Source organism: Mastigoproctus giganteus, chromosome 13 (genome assembly GCF_048544385.1).
Source record: "Mastigoproctus giganteus isolate SK-2022 chromosome 13, ASM4854438v1, whole genome shotgun sequence".
In the NCBI taxonomy this organism is placed as follows: domain Eukaryota; kingdom Metazoa; phylum Arthropoda; class Arachnida; order Uropygi; family Thelyphonidae; genus Mastigoproctus; species Mastigoproctus giganteus.
The window spans coordinates 110,227,290-110,247,409 of NC_143587.1; the positions used below are offsets into that span (position 1 = coordinate 110,227,290).

Genomic DNA, 20,120 nt, shown 5'->3' on the forward strand with positions numbered 1-20,120 from the left:
ACTGGAGGTGCATTGTCATTGACCTTTCTATGAAGGAGTGAGTGCCATTGTTTTTGTCAGCTGTGTCAGTTTTACATCCATAAATGGAATTTCTACAGGTGACTTAACACCTGTAGGAAGGACATACAAGTAGTTCCCACCCTAAAATCATTAATAGGCTCTTGGATTACATTTTCTATGTCTTTGAATTGTCATGTAACAGTAATACTCCATGTTTTAATAGTACAGATATTTTCTATAAATTGTATTGCTAAGTTCTTTCAGAAGTTTTGTAATGCAGCATTCACATTGTCTTTCAGCATTTAGAAAAGGCACAAGAAGAATGTTAGGACAGTCTCAGAAAAGAGTCACCATTACTTTCCATTGCATTGATGCACGTTTGATAAGTTCAAAGTGGTGTACCCATGAATCATTGCATGATTCATTTTCAACCTCCACATTTGCTATTATTACTGTGCCAAACTAGTACCACTGTAATTTATTATTTCACCAAAGACACTTGAATATATCATGATTTTTCTATACACTGCATGAAAATTGTGTAATGATATCAACACATACTTCACTCACAGGCCTACCAGTACTTTTCCATTTTTGACACAACCATTGTTAAAAAATCGATGTTTTTTGATCATTTTACAACATAATATCATAAAACATTAATGCAAGATTCACAAGTAAAACAGTTCCATACCCAGAATTATTTACTTGTGGATCCTTCTTGTACTTATTTGCACTGTTAACGTTTAAAACAAATTGTTAGCTGGTATGGCAGGGTGAGGCCTTTTTTATATATATATATATATATATATATATATATATATATATACAGATTCTGTATAAGCTTGCTTCTGTGCATCATTTACTAGTACTAATTATGAATCAACAGGGCTTACCTTTATTTTTTGATATAGGAAGCTTCTTTTCCAACTCCTTGTCCAACTCGCTAATAATTCATGGGGAAGGCGATGTCAATTTTGCAAAACATTGTCATAAAGTTAGATTTTGGAGGTCTAAACGGGCTAATAATTAAGGATCGATTTTTCTTTTTGGTCCTGTGGCTGGAATTTTGAGTTAAATTTAGGGGTCTAATAATTGGGTAAGGGGCGGGGGTGGGGGGTAGGGGTTGGGGTTATTCTCTACATTCCTTAAGTTGGACTAGAACTTTTCGGGGCATCATGTTCACAGGAAGAGAGTTACTCACAATTAATCCGAAACTTTTTTTCTTTCCTTATGTTGTAGTAATCATCGGACAATAGGAATGGCCTACGGATATTGATTGAAGTTTCATGTAGTTTCATCTCTAAGGTTTCTGCAATGAGTAGTTTGTAGTAGTTGTGTTGAATATTTATAATTTTTGTTTCAGTAAAGCCGAATGTATGTCGTTGATTTATTGCGTGGAACGAAAGTTCCGATGCATTTGAACGACCCGCCCGCACCGAAGCTTAGTGTTGTTTTGCTCGAAGCTGTGCCACTCCCATGGTGGATCCTACGTAGACAGCGTCACAATTTTTGCATGGTATACTGTATACAAGGTCATGCTGTGATTGGAATGTGGTGTTTGAAGGCCGATTTCTGAAGAATGTGTATAGTTTGTTTATGGGTTTTGCTATGATTTTCATGTCGGTTTTCCCTTGCATATTTGGTTAAGTTTATTGTACCAGTGCTCGATATATGGGATGGTGATGAAATATATTTTTTTGGTCTTGTCGGATTTTTTTGCTATGTTTGTTGCGAGGCTGTTGTTATTTATTTTATCACGGGCTATTGTTTTGACTTGTTTATATAGGTTAGAGGGTAACCCCTATTTGAGAACCTTCTAGTTAGTTCATTTATTTCAGTGGTTAGAGAAATCTGGGTGAAAGAATATTTATATTCTTCCACCCAATTTCAAAATGCCTATAAATATTCTTCCACCCAGATTTCTCTAACCACTGAAATAAATGAACTAACTAGAAGATTCTCAAATAGGGGTTACCCTCTAACCTATATAAACAAAGTCAAAACAATAGCCCGTGATAAAATAAATAACAACAACCTCGCAACAAATATAGCAAAAAAATCCGACAAGACCAAAAAAATATATTTCATCACCATCCCATATATCGAGCACTGGTACAATAAACTTAACCAAATATGCAAGGGAAAACCGACATGAAAATCATAGCAAAACCCATAAACAAACTACACATTCTTCAGAAATCGGCCTTCAAACACCACATTCCAATCACAGCATGACCTTGTATACAGTATACCATGCAAAAATTGTGACGCTGTCTACGTAGGATCCACCATGGGAGTGGCACAGTTTCGAGCAAAACAACACTAAGCTTCGGTGCGGGTGGGTCGTTCAAATGCATCGGAACTTTCGTTCCACGCAATAAATGAACGACACACATTCGGCTTTACTGAAACAAAAATTATAAATATTCAACACAACTACTACAAACTACTCATTGCAGAAACCTTAGAGATGAAACTACATGAAACTTCAATCAATATCCGTAGGCCATTCCTTGTCCGACGATTGGTCACTTATACGTATGCGTGAAGAACAAATACTACAACATAAGGAAAGAAAAAAGTTTCGGATTAATTGTGAGTAACTCTCTTCCTGTGAACATGATGCCCCGAAAAGTTCTAGTCCAACTTAAGGAATGTAGAGAATAACCCCCAACCCCTACCCCCCACCCCTGCCCCTTACCCAATTATTAGACCCCTAAATTTAACTCAAAATTCCAGCCACAGGACCAAAAAGAAAAATCGATCCTTAATTATTAGCCCGTTTAGACCTCCAAAATCTAACTTTATGACAATGTTTTGCAAAATTGACATCGCCTTCCCCATGAATTATTAGCGAGTTGGACAAGGAGAGTTGGAAAAGAAGCTTCCTATATCAAAAAATAAAGGTAAGCCCTGTTGATTCATAATATAATAGAATATAGGAATTATCGAGCACGTAATAGCTCTCTAGTATCAAAACTAGTACTAATGCATGGTAGTCTGTAACCTGGGTGATAAATTGAAAACCTAAAATGTGTTGTGATCTGTAAAAGATTAAAACTTAAAAAATCTTTTATGGATACTCTGTGTGCTGCTTTCAGTCTAATAACCAACCTTCCTGGCAGGATGTTGAGATTCTGCAGTCTACTTGTTTATTTTAAAATAATAACTTTTTAAAGTTACAGTGGTCATATATAATAAAACTAAGTTGTGATAGAAGAAAATTAAAACTTTTTTCAAGGGTAATGATATCAAATATGATTTTAAAAAAATCATATTTGAAATCATTGCCTTCTTAATTAGAATACTGATTATTAATTTAGTATTTTATTTAGGAAGACAATGCCAATACAAGAAATAGACAGTAGTATTCAGAGAAGCAGATTCAGTAATGTTAAAATTTTATTACAGGTTTCTTTTCTTATATCCAGAGTATCCAACTGAGGAACAAGAAGTTATAATTAGCCTGGATGAAGTGGCTAAAGTACTTGGTAAATTGGATTCTGATTATTACTATTTATTTTTTGCTTATGTTTAGGATATATTTTGGATTATGTGTTCAATTGTGGAAATTGAATCACGTGTAAAACATACAATGATATATAATTGTTGTAAATATCTAGTTTTACATTTTTTAAGGGATGAAAGTATCGACTCTGTCATGATTATAGTTCCAAAAATCTCTAAACATGTGTCTTGAATAGTTCTTACAAAATACATTGAAATCTCCCTTAAAATGCATCTCTCTAAAAGGGACAACTCTTGTTCTAGACACTTATGTTTGGTTCCTGGCCAAAAGTATTCTTGAAAGTATCCACATCCTCTAATATGGACGTGGACATTTTCAAGGGTAATTGGAATGCATAAGTATTTTTGTTGATCAGCAGGTATTTGCAGTGAAAGCAAGTGAAGGTCAAGCTCATTATAGTAATTCTAATTAGACTTGTGATCATCATGGATTGTTTATCGAGAAATTGGCATATGTCATTAATATGCTTACAACTGCTGGTAAGGAATGCTTACAAATTTATTTGGGTTATCCAATGCTATTCTACTGTTGGGCACCACTTAGGAAGGCAATAAAAATTGCCAAACAGAAATGTTGTGTCCAGATTTAGAAGAAAGAAGGAAAGAAAGAAAGGAGTATGGACTGCATAGATAATTTTGACAAGTAACTTATGAGGATCTTCCACATGCAGAAATATAAGGTATCCACAAACCTCATTTACAAAACTAAAACATTATTCTTTAATTAGGGAACATGATACAAATCTGAAACCACTTCCAGATGGTAGAAGATATTTTCAAGTTTTAAGGAAAAGTGTACTCTGCAGTAGATGGCAGCATAATCACAAAATTTTAATATGGCAGAATTTACTAAACCTGAGAAGATGCAGTTCATACTTCAGTTTAATGAGCTGCAGTCTGCCACCAGTGTTATATGTAAATTGCAAACACAGTTTAAAAAGAAGCCACAATACAAACCCACAGTTCTGCAATGGTACAGAAAATTCATAAAGAATGCCTTTTTTGTACAGGCATCCTAGCAGAAGTGGTGGTTGAACAGAGGTCAGTGCAGTGGAGCTGGTTTGAGAAGTTTTACGAAAAGCCCAGGAAGATCTCAAACAACATGCAATCATGAGCTTAACTTGTTAAGGTCAACAGTGTGTAACATGTTAAGTGGCATTCTAAGGATGAAATCACTCACACAGAAGCCATTGATCAACAAAAAAACCAAGAGGATAGAATTTTGTTGAAATTTCTCCACAATTGCAGTTATGCTGTCATATGCCACAGCACATATTTTTCGGTGGGTGAATAAAAACTTGGAAAGGTATCCCTATCACTTAAAAGTGGTTTCAGATTTATATTATGCCTATCTTATCCATGCAGTAATGCTTTAGTTTTGTAAAGGAGGTTTGTGTGGACACCCTGCACATTCCATGTTTATTCAATAAAAGCACTATATGATACTTGCAGTTATTTTCTGACTGAGGTATGATGACAATTATCCTGTGCCATCACATACCATTTTCACTTGACAGTGAGAAATGGTGCTCATTTAATTAGAATTTAATTATATATGAAATTTGTTCATGTATGCAGATTTCCCCTTTGAATATTGGCTGAAATTTTCCTAGATTGCGTTAATTGTGTACAGTCAGTCCTCGTATAACACGTGTTTACACTACACGAATTCGATCATACACGATTTATAAATAGGGGAACAATATCTTATATAACATGAACCGAATTCGCTTATGCATGATTTGCCTTTGTGTTTACAAGAAATGGCAGTCGAACGCAGAATCACTCCAACCGAACGCAACACGATAGGAATGAAGAGAAGATTCTGAAAATGTATTTATGTTTTTTATATCAGTGAAGGGGAAACACATTTTCCCATAATAACGTAAAAACCAACACAATTCCAGTTATCGGTATAATCGCAAATGCAATTAGATCGAGTTTACTACCAGTTTATAACAGATTCCACTAGCAGAAACGCAACTGGAAATTGTTTTTATTGTTTTATGGTAGTAACCCTTAGAAATGTGCTTTAGTAAAATGTGAAGTGTTAATAGTGTATCTCTGCCTTTACGGTGTTGTTTATTCAGTTGCTACACGCGCGCAGCTTTGTTTATGTGTATCAAGCGTGCCTCCTCATTTTGTAATTGTGCTTTATTCCCTAAAAATGAGTAAAATACTTAAAAGGTGTGAAAAGGAAGCGTCCTAGTGAAGACACTGCAGATTCAGAGAGAAAAAGAAAAGCAATATCAATAAACAGAGGCGGACTAGGTCAAAAATTCTTACCCGGGAAAATTTATAGTGGCCTCATACCATGGTTTATGGCCAAAATCACCCGCCTCCGGCCCACCAGGGTTTCCCCGGTAAGGCTTATGGCCAGTCCGCCTCTGTCAATAGCGAAAAAATATGAAATTGTGAAACGCTTTGAGCGAAATGAAAGACTATGTGATATTACACGTGCTACAGACCTAAATGAGGCAATCCTGAGAATTACAAAGAATGCAGAGAAAATAACAACTTTCATAGCGGGAACAACTCAAAGTGTAATTAAAATCCATTAGATTAAGACACAAAGAATTGGAAGAGATGGAACGGCTGTCATCTGTTTGGATAGAAAATCAAACAAAAAACAAGTTTTCTTATGATAGAAGCAAAAGCATTAGCAACATTTTATTACGTAATAGTCGTAATAAAATATGTAAGTATTTTATTCGTAAAAAATACTTACATATTTTTATTATTTATTATATTATAATAAAATATAATATAATAATAATAAAAAATATAAAAAATTATTATATTTTATTACGTATTTTAATCGTTATAAAATACTTAAGTATTTTAATACGATTATTTACTGTGTTTGGTAACGTTTTGGTTACAAATGTGTGTTCAATCTTGGGTGGTCGGCACCTAACTCTATTTTTCCCATAGGCCCTGTTGTTTATATTGCACGATTTTGCATTGCACGAGGGTTTCTAGGAACACAACTATCGTGCTATACGAGGACTGACTGTACTAATATTTTAAGAAATGAAATTTCTTGTTGTATGCAGAAATTTGAAAAGGGAGGGGTTTTGAACTTGTAAAGGGGAGGAGGGATGTGTATCCTATTAATTAAAAAATATTCTGCATAAGTAAAAATTATGAATGTAAACTAGTAAGTTATCTAATTATCCATAATGAAAATTAAATACTTTAAATAGAGCCACTTACCTTCATTTGTAATAAAGGTTAATGATGTGTTCACTAAAAGTTAATTAATTGAACACATGCACAACAATGATAAAAAAAAAAAAAAAAACTGAATAAACAACCAGCTACAGGATATTTCATTTTTTCAAATTATTCAAAATGGCTGCACTGACCTCTGCAAAGCTGCCACCCTTAGGATTCATAAAATAGGGACAATAAATTCAAATTATGGGGAAAAGGTTTACACTAGATTGTAGGAAGTTTTATTTTAGCCAGCAAGTTGTTGTTTATTGGAATAAGTTGCCTCCACAGGTGCTGACAGTTTGAAGAAATTCAGAGGTCAGCTGGATAGTTGACCTCCTCACATAGTTGCCTATGTGAGGAGGGAAGCACATAATTTGTATTTTCTTATCTATTTTTTTTTTTTTTTTGCCAGTGCAGCAAAAGTCTGTGGTGTCCTTGCACTATGGCTAATACTAATACCTCCTTATAGTGGACACTCTTTTCTTACCACCAACCAAAGTTTTAGAGAGATTTCACCATATAGTGATAATAAAATAGAACAACAAATTAGTGCAAAATATTTTAGTTTATAGTAATCACAGAAGTAGGTTAAATGGCATCGTTTTTGTTACATCTCATATTTTGAACAACTTCACAATGAGTTGCCTGTTATTCCACTACCTATAAGCGATGCTTCCTCAGTAGGGAAGACTAAAGTTACTTATTCTTGGTGGATACCCCACCCAGACAGTACTGTCTGGGCACTGTTATCCACCAGACAGTACTGTTTTGAAGCTTGTTGGCCTCTCATCAGCTGCAGGTGATACGAGTGACAAACCAGTTATGAAGTCTAACTCTATAATATGAGTGATGCCAGATAGTGTGCAATAGTAAAGTACTAAAAAGGGTTTACGACTGAAAATCCCATCATGACAATCCCAGTAAGTTTCCTGTAGTCTGTGGCTTTCAGCCCTAAAACATTTTTAGTACTTTACTATTGCACACCATCTGGCATCTCTCATATTGTGGAGTTAAACTTCATAACTGGGTTGCCACTCATTGTATCACCAGGGTAACCTACCAGCCCACTGATGAGAGGCCAACAGGCTTCGAAATGGTGCTGTTTTTTTATGTGGTAGTAACATTAGGCTTTTCTACTGGGGCAGCATTTCTTATTCAAGGCACTGCAATAACAGGCAACTCGTGAAGGTGTTCACAAAATAAGATGTAACAAAAATTATGCTATATTTCACTTTGATGATTTACTAGGAACTAAAAATGATTCTTTGACTGATTAGTAAATTTCCCATAGTCTGAGGCTTTCAGCCCTAAACCCCTTTGTAGTTGTTGTTAGGAAAGCAAAATCCCTTCCCTCTATCCTTGACAATAGTTATATCCTTAATTAAATCTCACCTCAACATATTATGATAGTATTAGTAAGCTGTACTGGCAAAAAAAACACAAACTCTTCAATCAAGTAGATAAGAAAACACAAATTATATGCTTCCTTCCTCACACAGGTAAGTATCCAGTAGACCCTTGAACTTATTCAAACTGTCAGCATCAAATACCTGTGAGGGCAACTTGTTTCAACTATCAAAAACTCAAAGGCTAAAAGAAATGTCCTACAATGTAATCTAAACCTCAACCCCTTTAATTTGAATTTGACCCCTAGTTCTGCAATTGTTTAGAACAGTGAGAATTCCACCTTCATTTTACCAATCCCTCTCAGAGCCTTATAAAACTCAACCAAGTCACCTCTGAGGTGCCTGGTTGCCAAGCTTTGTAGCCCACATAATTGCAGTCTATCCTCATACGGTTGTCCTTCTGCCGATCTCACCATTCGAGTTGCCTGTCTTTGGACCCTTACCAGAAGCTTGATGTCTTTTTTCAGATGAGGTCTCCATACGTGAACACAGTATTCCAAATGTGGTCTTACAATTGCTTATTCAGTGGGATTATGGCCTCCCTATCTCTACAGGATAGTGTTCGATAAATCATTGATAGGACACCATGGGCTTTCCTGGCTGCCTGTTTACACTGTTCAGAAAACTTCACATCTGCCCACATTATAACTCCTAGATCCTCTTCCACTGTTTGAAATTCAACCCCACCAAGTGTATAATTTATTTGTGAGTTGCTATTCCCCTAGTGTAAGACCTTGCATTTAGCAGCATTAAAACATAGCTGCCACTTCTCTGGCCATCTTTGAAGTCTGTTCAAGTCATCCTGAAGGAGTGCTGCTTGGCACTGATAATTAACGACTCTGCCAATCTTTACGTCGTCTGCATCTGCAAATTTTTACGTCAAGCTTTCTTTCCCTTTGTCGATGTCATTTATGAAAATGAGAAACAACAGAAGTCCAAGAAGCGATCCTTGAGGGACATGATGTTACACCAATCTGAAGAACATCCATTAATCACATCTGAAGAGCAAAAGGTTGTTAAGAGCACAACCTTTTGCTCTTCAGCCGCACAGCAGTCCATCTTAAAATCTTACCAGTAATCTCAACCTGTTCAGACTTGTATAGTGGCCTCTCATGAGGAACAGAGTGAAATGCTTTGCTAAAATCCAAATAAACTATGTTGAAATTATTCCCTAAATCCAGCTCATGAGTAACTGTGTCAAAATGGCCTACTAAGTTAAGCATGATTTACTCTTAACAAAGCCATGTTGTGAGTCCTTCACAATGCCACATCTATCAAAATGTCCCTCAATTCCACTCTTAATCACTGCTTCTAAGATTTTACTACCACTGAAGTCAGACTCACCAGTCTGTAGTTACCAACTTCACTCTTATAAGAACTTTTATGTATTGGCGATCTCCAATCCTAAGGAATCTCCAAAGATGCCCTCAAAATTAACCTCAGTGTTCAATACACTCCCTCACTCTCTTCCTCAAAACTACAGGGCATATGACATCAACTCCAGGAGCCTTACTTGCCTTTATGCTCAGAAGTTTTTCTAATAAACAGTCATCTGTAATTACAACATCACTAATTTCACATGGCTCAGCCTCACTTGCACAGCCTCTTCTCAGCATAAAGGGTCTTTTATCAGTAAAGACAGATGAAAAGTACCTGTTCAAGTTATCCGCAACATCAGTTGGATTGTCTAAGATTTTCCCACACCCAGTGCACAAGGGTCCAATCTGATTTGCTTTTTTCTTGTATTCACATACATGGAAAATTCTTTGTCTCCATTCTTTGCTCTTTTAGCCAATTCTTTCTCATACACAGCCCTGGCCTACCTGACCTTAATTGTGGTACTATTACATAGTGGACATAATGTTATTGTTATGTGGTTCCTGTGGTTTCCCACAAATCTGCGTTCAGTACTCTGTTAACATTGCAATGCCAGTCAGTGTGGGTTGTGTGAGTAGTGTGTTGTTTGACTGGCCTCTTTGTTACTGGGAGGTGCGATCACCAGGAAGGAGCCTCCCAGCATCCATCCACTGGCACAAGGAGCCAGACCAGGGAGTAAAATGACATCTAATGGGCCATCCACACTCCTGCAGGAACAAAGTGGGGAGAGGCCAAGGAAAAAGAACAGAGAAGAGACAGGAAAGTGGAAAACAGGGAAGACAGCAGGGGATGACAGAGCATAGGCATTCCCCCCCCCCCAGGTGAAAAGGAGGGAGCAAGAAGAGTGCTAAGTGCAGTTGTGGGAGTCCTGAAAAAGGACTGTGGGTAGGGAGAAGACAACAGGTAAAGTTCAAATTAAAGAGTCCGGGATCGTCACAATGGAGAATCATGGTGTCGACAGAACTGGCTGCAATTTGCAGTTTCATGACTGGAAGTTTCCAGTGCTGGGTATCAGTTGCTGTGTGGAGGAGGTTATCCAGCAGTAGTGTTAGGGAGTTGCAGGTGATGCCAGCAACGACGAAAGATCTCATTGGCATAACTGGTCAGTGCACGGAAGGCATCGTTAGATTCCAATAACTTGCTTTCTGGCTGAAGTGATGTAGTATGGAGGTCTAAGTATACGTTGCATGAGTGCATCATGTGGTCCCAGTCTTCAGGTTCTCCGCAGGTACAGAGGGCATCCTCGACTAGGCCGAACTCTAGACGGCGTCTCTTGAAGGACCTGTGGCCAGTTAATAGGAAGGAAGCATAGACGTTAGGAAAGAACCAAGTGGAACATCGTTTGTTGATGTAGGTTACCTTAGGGAGGAAAAGTTTAGTAGTTGCACCAGTTGTGCAGTTATTCCAGCGGGTTTGCCATTGGTTTATCAATTCTAGCCACACACGTTTATGTTCCTGTTTGATGTCGGTTATTGGTTTGAATGGTGCAGGTTTGAATAGCGAGGAATTCTGCTTCTTTATTCTTCTTAATAGCATGAGAGAGTCCAATAAAAGCGACATGGAGGTCCAAGGGGAGGCAGCCTGTTAGTACCTGTAGGGTGGCAGTTGATATCGTTCTGCATGCATGGGTCATTTGTAGTAGCATAAGTCGTTGAATTTGCTGAAACTGACATTGTGCATGCACTGTAGTCATTCGGTGGTACCATACTCCATATGTGACAATTGGTATAAAGACTGTTGAATATAGAAGGCGTTGAGTTGTTCCTTGAAGACCCCAGTTCTTACGGGTAAAGCATGCAAAAATAGTGATGTAATTTTTTATCTTTTCTTTGATAGCTTGGATGTGGGGGATGAAAGTTCTCGTGTCGTCCAAAATTACTCCTAGGTACTTCACTGATCAGTAGTTTTTCAGTGGGCAGCTATTAAAACGTATGGTAGGAGGTCTGGAGAAGTCCAGTTTGCCTTTCAATAGGTGGGTTTTGCTCATCTCAGTGTAGACCTGAGAGTTTATTTTCCATGGCCCATACAGATAGAGCAGAGAGAACAACTGCTGCCTGGGTTTCTATGGTGGCGGAGCACTGGGGACAGCCTCGGGTTAGATGTCGGGTGATGCAGTGATATTTTGTTTTGATGCTGAGCTTGCGGTTAGAGAAGTAGCTTTTGAGGCAGTGGTAGAAATTCCAGGTACAGTTAGAGACTCTGGCTCTCTGAAGAATGCCCGGCCACCACACTGTGTCAAAAGCTCCTTTGAAGTCAATGAAGATTGCCAGTACATAAGTTGCATTCGACTGTTCTGCCACTTTGAAGGTTTTAGATAGAGCATCAATTGTGGAGCACCCTTGTTTGAATCCAAATTGAAGTGAGGATGCCAAACCATTGGCTTCATATCGGGGTTGGAAGTGGGAGAGCAGCAGTCTCTCAAAAACCTTGCCGAGAATAGGAAGCAGCACAATCAAGCGTATGCCTTGGAGGTACCTGTGGGATCCTTAGGTAAGAGCCTCAGGTTAGCATGCTTCCAACGTGATGGAAAGTTGCCCTTAGACAGGTGTTGAACAGCTGAAGAAGTATCATTGGTATTGTTGGAGCTATGGCCCAGAGACATTGCACAGTCTCACCTTCAATAAAATCCAGACTAGGAGCTCTACCTTTTTTGATTTTTTTAATTGCTGCATCGACTTCCTCCTCTGTGAATGGTTCCTCCATAATGTCTGGCTGGAAGCTTGAATTTTGTGCTTCAGTCTTCCTGTGGATATATTGTTGGTGTTGTCCTGATATATTCGTTCCAGAATCTGGTTGAGTGTATCGTCCCAGTGTGTAGTCTCGGATGAGTCATCAGAGCTGACAGAGTTTGACCTCCATGGATCCCAGCTTATTCCTCAGTTTGTGGACTAAACCCCACGGCATAGTAAATTTTGTTAGTATATTCACAGTGGACTGCTTTGAATTGGTTCTATACCGTTCTACGATGTGAGCAGGTTCAGTCCTTCGCTTGCGTTGGTACTCTTTGTGAGTGTGCTTCAGAGAATTGCGCAGGTTTGTGAGTTCCTGTGACCATTTTTTCGTGGAAGCCTCTGAAGCTTTGAGAAGCAGACTGCACAAAGTCTGTTTTCTGCACACTTCATTGATTGGTAGGTGTTGCTAGCTGGTTCATGAAGAACATCTTGAATTACATTGTCACTTGATGAGAGATGGCAGAATTGGTGTGTAGGTGATGAGACGATGGTTGCTAGTGTGGCTGTGTCATGCACCTGCCATTGAAAGCATCTATTGCAAAGAGAAGAAGTAGTCAGTGTGATGTCCAGGTTAGACTCTCCATTTCCCAAAGAGAGGTGGTTGGTTGTCCTGGTCTGTTGATGATTTCAAGACTGCGTGAGACAATGAATTCATCTAACATGTCTCCTCTTGCATCGGTAGAGGTGTTGAACCATTGTGTCGACTGGGCATTCAAATCTGCTGTTAAAATGACATCGGTGTTCTCCAGGAGGTCAAGAGCTTGTTCCAGTCGAGCTATGTATGGGAGGATATCAGTACCAAATTGGAAGTATGCTGTTAAGACCGCAATATGGCAAAGCTGCCTTCTGTTGTAGCCCCAGCTATGTGGGGAGTGCAAAGTGATTCTATCTGTGTTACTACTAGATCTGCGGATGATGATAGCAGCGAGGCACAATTGGTTTGTCGTCTGGATCTTCCTGAAAGCCAGGGGGTAACCAGAGACCCTTCCACAGGCACAGTAGGGTTCCTGAAGGAGAAGAATATCTAGATTCAACTTGCCCATTAGAGGATGAAGCTGTGTTACCACTGAGATGGATTTTTGGCCATTGATCTGGGCTTATATGAAGTCTGAGAGGGGTAGGTTTGAGCATCCTGTGGTACTATTACAGATCAACTTGTACCTGTTGTAGGCTTCAGTACTTTTTGTGACTCTGTAACTGTCCCATGTTAGCCTTTTCTGCTCTATTTGACCAGCCAACTCCGCAGTCATCCATTTCAGCATCCTCCTCCTCCTGCAATGTTTTTTTTAAAGATATGTAAGCATTCATTGCTTCTGGGATTTTTGCTTTCAAAGTATTCCATAATTCAAATGCATTCGGCATCCCTTGTCAATGTGCCCAGTTCACAGATGCCATATAGCACCAAAAGCTGTTGAAGTCACCTCTTCTGAAGTTTAAACCCGTGCCTCTACCTTTAACTATTGCGGCATTTTTCTTCATATTCCATGTAACGATTGCATGATCACTTCCTTCCTGACAGTGGTTCCTATACTTTAAAATTCTGTGATGTCATCTGAATCATTAGTAATGATGAGGTCAAGAATATTGTCACTCCTAGTACTTTCTCTAACATGCTATACAAATAATAATTGTCTAATTTATTTAAAAAAGATTTTCCCCATCATGAGTTTCCCTCCCACTTATTCCAATCAATCTGGGGCAGATTAAAGACAACCATATTAAGACATTCATTCTTGCTTGCCCATTCCATCTGCATATGAAGACTCTTGTCATATTCTTCACAATCTTCTGGTCTGTAGATTACTCCCACTCTTATTTTTCCTTTGCTTCCAACTAACTCAGATCACACAGGTTCTATGCCCGCAGATGTAACTTCATTCAGCTAAAGCTCTTTTCATGCTCAGGTTACTTTTGATAAGAAGCATGACCCGTTCATCCTTCCTATCTTCCCTATCCTTCCTAAATACATTAGGCGCCTCCGTAGCCAGGTGGGAAGGAGCAGCAGTGCGTAGCACACGCTTCTTGATTAGACCGGGGTTCGAGCCTGTCACCACCAAATATGGAGGATGCGGAAAGGTCAGGGAATGACCACCGCATATCCCGGAGCAATATGGCCTTAGTTGCTAATGCTCCTAAAAACCAAATAACCAACCAACTAACCAACCTAAATACATTTAACATACCGTAATGGAACTCGTCATCACCAATTTCTGGGTGGACCACATTTTTGTTAGCCCTATTATATCAGCATTAGTTGTCCTAACTAGGAGTTCAAATTCAGCAGTTTTATTGGCAACATTCCTGACATTACTGTAGACACAGTTGGGATTAAGTAATCTTCTATAATTTATTACCCTGACCCCTTGACGTTATTTATGTTCGTTTTTTTTTCCCCTTTTGGCTGATGCTGTATTAGCTTGCTTTCTTGCGTCATGTGCCTCTGCTAATGCTAATGTTTCCCAATCTTTATCTTCCCCTTCACTTGAAACACTGCTACCCTCAGAACATCTTATCAACATCAGCTGTTGTGGCAACATACAGTATTGATGCCGACCGGGCTAGCCGGGTGGGCAAAGTGCCTGCCTGGCAACCCAAAGGTTGTGGGTTTGAATCCTGCCTCGGGCTTGGATCAAAGTACTGCAAAACCTTGGGAGGTGCATTATGGCCACAGAAGCCGATGTGCCAACAACTACAAAAAAAAAAAAAAAAAAAAAAACAACAGTATTGATGAGGTGAGTGCAAGCATTATGTGGATCTAAATTGCTGTTATCCCCCATAACTAGCAGTTCCCCCTCAACCCTTGAGTTACCCTCAGTGATACTGTCAAAAATCTTCACACCACCTTTGTTCAAATGAATATCATCTCTGCAGAATAGATTCCTACTATCTACAATTTCAGGCCACACTGATAAAAAAAAAAAAAAATTTCTCCACTAGAGTCTTCCAGATTCCCTCAAGGCTTGAGTTAATCCACACGGCTTTCATCATATAGTCCCTCCTGTCATTTTCTGGACAGAATTGCAGACACATACACATTGTGACCTAACTCGTGGCATTTTTTCAGCATAGCCCTATATTTTTCCAACAGATGGTCAGGTTGTGTATGCTTAATATCCTTAGTCCCCACATGAATAATAATTCGCTCTTTACCTCTCTTAAAATCTGTTGGTAACATCATCAATTGTAGCTCCTGGCAGACACATTCTGGTTCTGGACCACCTGTCTTTATTACAAAAAATGTTACCTGTTTCCCTGATAGTAGAGTCATCCAATAAACCTAGATCACCTTTGACCAGAGTAATCTGCAACTGACTATTCTTTTCTGAGTCCCAAATCGGGGCTTCACTTTACATGTCAGAAGATACTTGAGTCCCTGATGAGCTCCCCATTACGTTTGTTTCTAGGTCAAGCAATCATTCCTTCAGTGACACAAATTCTCGTAATGCACCAAGTTATAACTTGAGATTGGTACATGCCTTATATTGGTTGCAAAGAAAAGAATCACAAGGTGAGCTAGGTCTGTCTACTAGACCAACCTTAGAATACATGCCACAGGTTGAACAAGCGATGAAGTCGTGACACATTAGAAATTCCCGTAGGCATTTCCGTTTGAGTCCTGATGTCCCTGAACTTTGTATTGTAAGTGGATCTTGCACCAACCATAATTTAAGTAAAATTTGAACTTATAAAGATTATGAAATTAAAATTTACAATATATATTACAGAATTTGTTAACAAAATTTCACAGAAATTAAACTGTTTACAAAAACGAAATCACTAAAGGGGGGGGGGAATCATTAAATCACTACCAAACGAAAGTTACGAAAATCGCACCAAAATATCGAAAACAAAGGCTATCTGAATATTAAGCTGTAACTCCAAATACTTCACAAATTTAAACTTACAAAATGAATACAATATACAGTGGACTCCTACTTAATGATTGGCTCACTGTATAATCAAATTACTTTACGATGGATTCTCCATAACAAAATACCATTCACTATATGATATGTAGTAAGTGGCAGTCATTATGATTATGTTTGTGAATTGAATTTTAATTCTACTAAATTCTAATAAGCGAAAATAGGAGGAATATTATCTACAGTAAAGATATAAAGCACAAATTTACACTTTATTACCTTACCAATTAACAAAATTAAATGATACGTGAAAATCGGAAGAATATTTTCCACAGGTTAGCAAAACAAAAACAAATTTACGCTTATGTACATAGCTTAATTAATACTGTAATATACAGGAACTTCCTGACTTACGGAAATTTGACTTTATGTAAGTTTTTGCTGGCCAGTGCAACTTAAAAAAATCATGGAACCGTATTTTGCATCCCGTAGGAAGAAATCGAGGTATCGTGAAAATATCGTAATGTGAACCCAATAACACTTTTTGTAATTCGTTCCAAGTCCTTGGAAGTTTAAAATGTTGCTGTATTACTAAGCTATTTATCTCTCTAAAAGATATCTCTCTAAGCTATTTATCTCTCTATTTATAATGGAAATTGCACTACCCTTTCATTGTTATCATATGTTCTCGTTATAAGAATCAATTTTGAATGTCTTTGTGATATTTTTCTAAAGGACATTTCTGGAGGTCACAACCAAAAAACAATATGCACTTTCTGGTTTATTGGGCTTTTCTGTTAGTGCATCTAATTATAAATGGGCAGTAAACTCGATCTTATTGCATTTGTGATAATACCGATAACTGCAGTTATGTGGGTTTTTAATCTATTATGGTGAAATGTGTTCCCCTTCGCTGAAACCTTCAATCATATAAAAAACAAATTTTCAGAAACTTCTCTTCATTCCTATTTATGTATTACAATGATGGAGGGAAAGTGGCTAATGGAAAGTGCAAGTGGTGGCAGTGCCAGGAAACGAAACAAAATTCATTTAGAAATGAAGATGAAAATGATTAAGAAGTATGAAGCAGGGCAAAGTTTGTCATCTATTGCAAGGGAATTAGGTCTCGCTGTTTCAACAGTGAATACTATTTTAAAGGACAGTGCACGTATAAAAGAACATGTCAAAGGATCAACGCATTTAAGATCAACAGTGATCACAAAACAGCGTTCAGGTGCTATATCGAAGATGGAACAGCTGTTAATAATCATCATCATTAGCCATTTTCAATCCACTGCAGGATGAAGGCCTCTCCAGCAACTTTCCAGTTCCTTCTGTTTTGAGCACTGGCCATCCATTTACTACTCAAAAACTCATGAATTTAATCTATCCATCTCCGCCTTTGTCTTCCAGGTTTTTTTCTAGCTCCTCTTGGGTACCATTCTGTTATTTTCTTAGTCCATCTGTCATCATGACTTCGAGCTATGTGTCCTGCCCAAGACCATTTTAGTTCTTTAGTTTTGATAAGAATGTCCTTTACTTGAGTTTGCTGCCTAATCCATTTGTTTCTCTTCTTATCTAACAGTCTGATTCCCAATATAATTCGTTCCATTCTTCGCTGTGTAGTTCTTAGCTTCTCTTCCATTCTTTTGGTGAGTGCCCAAGTTTCACTTCCATAAGTCATGGTGGGGAGTATACATTGATTCATTATTTTACGTTTCAGACAAACTGGGATATTGCTCTTCAGTATGTGACTATATTTCCTGAATGCTATCCATCCAAAATTTATTCTTCTCTTGACTTCCAGCCATTTATCATTATTACAGCTAATAACTTGTCCCAGATAAGTATGACTCCACCTTTTCAATTACTGCTCCTTCAATCATTATTTCCCTTTCCATGGCATACTTGTTCATCATTACTTTTGTTTTAGCGATATTCATCTTTAGTCCAAAATCCTTACTAACTGTGCATAACTGATTAAGATTTTCCTCTAATTCTTTGGGATCCTGGCTTATGACCACAACGTCATCTGCAAATTGTAAATGGTTTAGGTACTCTCCGTTCACATTGACTCCTTTCTGCGACCATTCTAATCTTCTGAAAGCTTCCTCAAGGGCAGCAGTAAACAGCTTCAGAGATATTGTGTCTCCTTGTCTAACTCCTTTCTCGATTTTAAATTTGCTACTGTCTTTGTCTAGTCTAATAAAGGATGTAGCACTCTCATATATTTTCTTCAAAATCCATAATATATGGAGTATCTATGCCTTGTCTTTCCAGTGCCCAAAACATTGCCTTATGCTGTATGGAGTCAAATGCCTTTTCATAATCCACAAATGCCAGGCATAATGGTGTTTTATATTCATTTGCTTTCTCCATTAACTGTGATATTACGTGAAGGTGATCCATAGTTGAGAATCCTGTCCTAAAGCCAGCTTGCTCTTTCGGTTGATTCTCATCAAGTATTCTTTCTAATCTGTTAGTAATGACCCTTGTGAACAACTTGTAGATATGGGATAACAAGCTAATTGGTCTATAATTTCCAATTTCTGATTTATCTCCTTTCTTATGCAGCAAAACTATGATTGCATTATTCCACTGCTTAGGCATCACACCTTTTCTAATGCACTTTGTGAAGAGCCTTGCCAGTTTTTGTGTTATGTCTCTTCCTCCCAATTTTAACAACTCTACAGTAACTTCATCTTCCCCCGGGGCTTTCCGATTCTTCATTTTCTTCAATGCATGTTCTACCTCATCAGGAAGAATATCGGGTATGTCGTATGTGTTGCTACTTTGCAATCCATCTTCCCCACTGCTGGTATCATTCCCTCGCTCCTTGTATAATTCTCTATAGTAGTCTTCTGCTATTTGAATTATGCCTTCTCTGCTGTTTATAAGTACACCATCGCTATTCTTCAGTTTCAGTATCATTTGTCTTTCTGTATTACTGCTCATGGCTGCTGATTTAAATCCTTTGTTTTCCCTTAATGCTTGTTCTACTTTTCTTGTGTTAAATCTTCTTATGTCCTCTCTGAGTCTCTTTCTAATGGCTTTGCATAACTCAGTATACTCAATTTTCTCCCTGTCAGTGTTTTTCTTGCTCTTCATTTGTCGTCTTTGGTTCATTATGACAAGTGTTTCTTGACTAATTTTTTCTTCTTTGGATTTCTGTTTCCCTATAGGTTTCTTGGGCTTTATCGCTTTCAGAAAGTTGTAATATTCCTCGTCGATATCTTGGTCCTGAGCAGTCTGCAGAAGCTCAAACTTGTTCTTAAGTTCCAGTACATACTGCTTTTTCTCCTCCTCTGTTATTTCAAAGACCTTTGTATTATTTACTCGAGTCAGTTTTTTCCTTTCCTTTCCTACATCTATATCAAGTGTACATCTTACCATTCTGTGATCACTTCCAACATTTACCTTATTCAGGACGGTAACATCATTCACAATATATCTTCTGTTAGTGAGGATGAAGTCGATTTCATTAGTTGTTAATCCATTTGGACTCTTCCATGTCCACTTTCTGTTTACCCTTTTCTTGAAAAAAGTGTTCATTACTGACATTCCTTGAGATTCTGCAAATTCCACAAGTCTTTCACCTCTTTTATTTCTTTCACCAATTCCAAAATTTCCTATAGTTCCTCTTTCTGCGCTGTTTTGCCTTTTTCCAACCTTAGCATTGAAGTCCCCCATAATAATAGTGTAGTGGGTGTTCTGCTCATCTAGAAGACTCAATTTCAGTGTACATTTCTTCAACCTCTTCATCATCATGGCTCGATGCTGATGCATAAATCATTATAATCTTTAGCCTGTACCTCTTAGAAATCTTGAGTATTAGTTTGAATTCCAACATTTTGGAATTCAAAAGTACATCACCCTTGGTGATGTACTTTTGAATTCCAAAATGTTTTTAAAATCTTTATGGACCAGAAACCCAACTCCACCTTCACTCCTTTCACTGTTTCCATTGGTGTACAGCAGATTTCCACTTGATA

The 20,120-nt window shown here is 38.0% G+C and overlaps 1 protein-coding gene across 1 annotated transcript in view; it reads left to right on the plus strand.

Annotated features, from left to right (window-relative positions):
- LOC150076358 (transcription factor E2F8-like) overlaps positions 1 to 20,120 on the plus strand; it is a 229,884-nt gene that overhangs the window by 88,764 nt on the left and 121,000 nt on the right. The window contains exon 3 of the mRNA XM_090387330.1: positions 3,415 to 3,494. Coding sequence (XP_090243456.1) covers positions 3,415 to 3,494 — 80 coding nt within the window. The remainder of the gene's footprint in view (positions 1 to 3,414; positions 3,495 to 20,120) is intronic.